General features: G+C 56.3%; 1 protein-coding gene across 1 annotated transcript in view; it reads left to right on the top strand.

The window, feature by feature from the left end:
* SND1 (staphylococcal nuclease and tudor domain containing 1) overlaps positions 1 to 2693 on the top strand; it is a 424144-nt gene extending 421451 nt beyond the window's left edge. The window contains exons 22-24 of the mRNA XM_079711118.1: positions 136 to 339; positions 1939 to 1983; positions 2091 to 2693. Coding sequence (XP_079567244.1) covers positions 136 to 339; positions 1939 to 1983; positions 2091 to 2156 — 315 coding nt within the window. The 3' untranslated portion in view covers positions 2157 to 2693. The remainder of the gene's footprint in view (positions 1 to 135; positions 340 to 1938; positions 1984 to 2090) is intronic.
* Positions 2694 to 6000: the final 3307 nt, after the last annotated feature.

The following is a 6000-nucleotide window of genomic DNA, read 5'->3' on the forward strand; positions in this document are numbered from 1 at the left end:
GTCTAAGCAGGGAGTGAGGTGATGCCGGCACGTGCTGGGCAGACTTCCTTGAAGTCCGTGAACAGGACCCGGGGCCCTCATGGCTCATGGCTGGCGCTCGCCTCTCACGCTGACCGGGGTGTGTCCCTGCCGCAGGAGGATGCTCGAACAGACGCCGTGGACAGCGTGGTGCGAGACATCCAGAACACGCAGTGCCTGCTCAACGTGGAGCACCTGAGCGCCGGCTGTCCCCACGTCACCTTGCAGTTTGCCGACTCCAAGGGGGACGTGGGGCTGGGCTTGGTGAAGGAGGGATTGGTCATGGTGGAGGTGCGCAAGGAGAAACAGTTCCAGAAGGTGGTACGTGCTGCGGATGTGGGGTGTCCCTCGTGCCTCCCACCGCCGTCACGGGGGGACTGGGAGGGGACTGCACCGGGAGCCAGAGGGGCAGCGGGGCACCCACCATCTTGCTGCTCCTGTTGGGGGGAGATAATGGATTTGGGTTTGTTGGGGTTTAAAATTTAAAAAGCTAATTACATCCCAAATTAATTGGCTGCTGGTTTGGCTGAAAACACAGCTGCAAACTGGAGCGCAAGGTTTGCCTTTGCCCGCACCCCCGGTGACAGGCCAGGAAGCTCTGCCGGGGGTGGCATGGAGAAGGTCACAGCCTATTGTGCTGTCTCTCCCGTCCTCACTTGCTCCTCTCCCAGTCCATGACCAGCTCCCAGCACTCAGCGCCGCTCTGCCACGACACCCCTCCAGCCTGTTTGGAGAGGCGCAGGGCTTAGAGCTGGGCCTGAGCCCCGCCTCCCTCGTTCATGAGACATCTGGCCCTAGAGATCAGCCTTTGGAAGCCTGAGTCTCCCATTCATGACGTGAGGAGAGCACAGCCGGCCCGGATGCTCCATAGGGTGGACCATGAGGATCGGGGGCTGACACCTGGGAAACCTCCTTGCACTGCTCATTTGTTGATCACGAGGACCAGGCCTCTCCCACTCAGCCCCATTCCCATCCCAGTTTCCCCCAGCCTCTCCCCACGACATGCCAGCTTCGAGGGATGGGCCAGGCCGGTGGGAAGCTCGTGCCCTTCTGCAGCGCCCAGCTCCCCCGCACTCCTGAGTGGAGGGACACGAGCGGCAGGGTTGAAACCAGTGTTCTCTGTCCACTGTGCCCTTGCTTCCCCTTCGCCCCCGTCTCTTGCCTTTCCTCTGTTCCCACATAACGATGGGTGGTTTGTGGATCCATGGCTCTGGTTCTGCAAGTTGATTAACTCATTTGGAACAAGACCTCAGTGTGAGTCACTTCTGTGCCTCATCTGGACAGGAGGGGCCTGACCGTAGTCTTCCCCCCAGTGTCCTAGATCACTCCTAGGAGTTAGCTTAAGTTTCCCTATAAAATTGGAGCTCTTAGTGTCCACCATACGAAGCTACCCATAATGTCGCTGGTGTCTAGAAACACCTAATGTGTTCATTCATTCACTTACTGACTCTTTTAGTAAATATTTACTGAGGACCGACAGGTCTCAGTGAACAAGAGACAACGTTCCATGGAGCTTACATTCAAGCATGAGGAGACAAAGAAGAAAATAAATATAATAAGTCAACAAAATTAAATATTAGACGATAAGTGCAATGGAAAAAGGGAAAGTAGAAGTAAAGACAGGGACTCAGGAGTATGTCGGAGGGAGTGGTGGTGATTTTAAATGGGGTCATTTGAGGCCTCGTTAAGAAGGTGATACTTGACCAAAGACGTGAAGGGGCAGGATGGGTCGCCAGGTGGACAGGAGGGGAAGCGTGTTTCAGACGGGTGAGACAGCCAGCATGGAGAGTCGAGAAACAGCCAGGAGACTGTGACTCTGCACTTGGATTTTCCTTGGAGGGAGCTGGGGACCCGGTGAGCAGGGCAGTGACGTGACCTGGGCCTCACCCTGACCACCCCTGTGTCCTCTTGTCCCGCCAGATCACAGAATACCTGAACGCCCAGGAGTCAGCCAAGAGTGCCAGGGTGAGTTTTTGCCTCAGGAGCCCCAAAGGGTGCTGAGACAGGGGCTTGGCCGTTTGGGTCCCAGCAGGTCCCACTTCCCTGAAGAGCCATTTTCTGTTTTCTCGCAGCTGAACCTGTGGCGCTACGGAGACTTCCGAGCCGATGACGCAGATGAGTTTGGCTACAGCCGCTAGGGAATCGGGTCTGGCCCCCAGCACCGCTCACGCCAGTACCTCTTCCTCTGCCGGGAGGGGGTTTTCAGCTCCAGACCTCAAATTGGGGGCATAGATTGGGTCCAGCTTTGCTTCAGTGTATAGGAATGTCTTGTAGGGTGGCATCTGGGCTGGGGACGGGGGGTGGGGGGAGTCCAAGGCTTGCAGGGGACAGGCCACTGTCTTCTGCGAGGACAGGCACTGCCATCCGCCGTCTCTCCCAGCTGATTTTGTTTCTCTTTGGGGGTTTGTTTTCTAAAACTTGTCCTCAGATCAGGAAGAAACATCAAAGACTTTGTCCTATGGAGGGCATGATCCTGGCACCCAAGGCCAGCTGGCACCCCACTTCTATCCCAGACTCCCCTTTTCCCCAGCTCTCTGTCCAGCTGTTGATTATGTGATTTCTCTGATACGTCCATTCTCAAATGCCAGCGTGTCCACGTCTGCCCCTTTGCTAGCCCTCCCCATTTCTGTATTTAAAGCTTTTGAGGCCCAATAAAATAGTACATGCTGTCTGCAGCCCTTATTGGTCATGGTGGAGGCCAGAGCCCAGGGTTTCGTCAGCCCCAGCCAGGAGGAGACCTGGGCACTTGAATGACCCCTGAGGTCTAATCCATATGCCTGGCCACACCCCCTAGAAACATAGCCAGTCATGGGAAGCAGGGCAGGCCTTCAGAGTTCCAAGAAACTCCTGGGGCCTGGTGGGCGTACCTGACACCATGGCCATCATGCAGAAGGCTGGGGATCTTCTCTTTTGACTCATCTGCACGTGGCTGCCCTCAAGAACCTTAGCAGCTCGGCAAGCAGTGCCCAGGATACTCCATGCAGGAAAGGCCAGGCTCGGTCCTGCCAGGCCCAGGCGGGAAGTTGCTGGGCCTGTCCTTTGGCAGGACCCACCAGAGCCCCAACAAGGGGCCAGAAGGGACTTGGCCGAGGGAGATGAGGTGATTTCCCTCTCCCTGCTGTAACAGAAGGAAAGGCTAATGCCAGATAGGCTGGCACAACATGTGTTAAGGTCAGTGGCCCCTGGTCCCTGCCCAGCTCCCTCCAGCTGGAGAATGGAGCTGGAGGATGGGGGCTCCGAGAGGGGTCTGGACAGCAGGCTGAGGAGAGCTCGTCTCCCCAGGTTAGCTCTGGGTCTATTTGACTTGACAAGGTGTCCCCCAAGTCCTCCAGGTGGAACTGGCCATGGAGCTCAGAAACCCCAGGCTCCTCCTAGCCCCTGAGGGGGGAGCCCTGAGAGCGGCCACCGTGGTGTGTTCAGTGAGGGGCCTGCGTGCTTCTCAGGGCACGAAAGCAGGTGTACGCGTGTTGGGGGCTCACCACTCCAGCAGCTGCAGTGTCCAGGGGACCTGCCCGTTCTCCCAAACCCCAGGGCCCCACCCTTGTGGCTCTGACCTTCCCAGGCACATACTCTGGTGTCACACGGTGGCCCGTCTTCTTGGCAGCCCCACTTGTCCCCCCACATTCTGATCTGGGGTGATGCTCCAAGCTGCCATGTAAGATTGGTTCTTTGGTCAAGTCTTTGGGGAAAGTCAGTGGAGGTGATGGGGCCTGGCTGGCCAGCTCTCATTCCTAAACAAGGTCCTGGGCCCCAGAAAATTCTGGCTCCTGGCAGTTTTGCCCCACACCCACTCATTCAGGCCCAGGGGTCACGTGGGGTTCTATCCAGGACTCCTGTCTTCCTATACTCCTGAAGCAGGGCAGGCCTTCAGAGCTCCAAGCAACTCCTGGGGCCTGGTGGGTGTGCCTGGCAGCATGGCCATCATGCAGAAGGCTGGAGATCTTTTTTGCCTCATCTGCACATGGCTCCCCTCAGGGACCTCTGGGTTGGTCAGAACGAGTGTTTATGCTCCTCGAATCAGAACCTCCTTATGGTCCAGTAAACTGTTTTCCATGACTCCGTACAGCCCCTGTGCGGCCCGAGAAGTCTGCAGGAACGGGTGTGAGTCTCTCCATCTGTCTCCACTCCCGGGGAAGCTGTTCTGCCCCCGCAGGCAGGCCCACTCCCACCACGGTCTCTCATTTTATTTTTCTCCATCGTGGAGGCTGGTCATGGAAAAGAAAATGCCCCTTTCACCCATTTCTCTACCTCCTGGTAGGGCCCAGAGGTAGGTCGGTGTGTATTCATTTGAACGCGATTGGCAGAGGGGCGAGATGCCAGCTCACTCTTTTGTAAAAGGGTCTGAAGTCATCTCACTGTCTTAACAGTTGCCTTGGTTACATCTGTGCCCAAGGATAAACCCTTCATGGTTCTCCAATTGAAATGATGCCTGAGCCTTCCCACTTCTGACTTGCTTTCTCCAAGGCTGATTTAGACAAAGGTCAGAATATTCACCAGGCCAGAAGGCCCTGCTGCTGCTGGTTTTGGCCCCAGCTCAGTGTTACTCTGTTTGCCACATCGATTGAGTCCCTGAGGCCTGTCCTGGGCAGGGCTGGGACCAGGGTGACGCGAGCCAGGCACCTAGGGTGCAGAATTTAAGGAGGCACTCAAGAGTGTGCAGGTGCATTGGCGTATTTTGTTTTCATCCCCAGTTGAGGCCAGTCAGCACCAGCACTTGCACAAGTAGCACCAAAAAATAAAAAAAAAACCTCTCCAAAGGCCCTTCTCCTGCTAGAGTTGCAAAACATGGCTCTTGGTGTCAGGATCATAAGCTATGCCTTCCCATCCACCTTTCCAGTTGAACAACAGAATCTTTTGAGCACCTATCATTCATCCATCCATCCATCCATCCATCCATCCATCCATCCATCCACCAAACACGGATTAAGACCCAGCAGCACCGGCACAGCGATGGGTCCAGTGAATGCCAAGACCACCTCCACAGGCTCTCGGAGGCGTGGCAGTCTAGGTGCGGAGGAGGAACCAGACGCTGAAACACCCATAACAAGCCACAGCAGTGGCAGCGCACGAGGATGAGGGACTGAGGCCCTCGCCTGGTGGCTGGGGAGGCATCACAGAGGAGGAGGGCCGAGTTGGGCTAATGGATGGCAGGAGAGCAGCACGGCTAACCTGGGCAGGCTCTGGAAGTTTCCCAGTCTCTGAGGGCTGATGCTGCAGACTCTAGGGTTTAGACTAGCCACTAGGGAGACCCCTCCCCAGTGACTCATCTCCCTCCTCCCGGCCAGTGGGCAGGACCAGTGGGGAAGGCAGGCAGTGGAGGGAGGGGCTCGCACAGCTGCCTCCACTGTATTTATTGGTTTGATTATTTCTCCATCCCAGGGAGAGTCAGTGGGCCCTTTTTCTTGCTTTAGCCCATGTTGGGAAGAGGGAGGGGCTGGAGAACTGGTGCCTCGAGAGTGGTTACTGATGTCCTAATTACAAGAGGGTGCTGATTTAATTTGAACCTAATTACAGGGCACTACCCTGGACGGCATGTGTTTTAATAATTAACGCCCTTCAGTTGCGTAGGAGTGTAACAATATTTACACTGGGTTGGCCAGCAGCCTGGGGAGACAGGCCAGGGGCCCATACGCCACCCTCCCCCCGGTCAGCTTGGCTGCTAGCAGGTGGGGAGGGTGGCACGTGAGCCTTGGTTGGCTAGTATCTCATCAGCCTTCCCAGGGAACATGCGTGGGCCTCATTTCCAGCCACTTCCTCGACCCAGCAGGCCGCTCCGCTCTACGGGGCACCAGGCCGGAAGTCTGAGATGCATTGCAGCCAGCCCCTCCCCCGCCCCTCACTGTGTGTGCTACCTCTGCCTGCCCAGGCCCATCCTAGGGAAGGGATTGTTCATGGGGAAGGGAGGAGAGCTGCTTGGTTTTTCTTCTCGTTTTATTGGTAACACTTGTAAGGAAATATACATTCAGAAAGGTGCACAGATTG

Source organism: Hyperoodon ampullatus, assembly GCF_949752795.1.
Source record: "Hyperoodon ampullatus genome assembly, chromosome: 9".
Taxonomy (NCBI): domain Eukaryota; kingdom Metazoa; phylum Chordata; class Mammalia; order Artiodactyla; family Ziphiidae; genus Hyperoodon; species Hyperoodon ampullatus.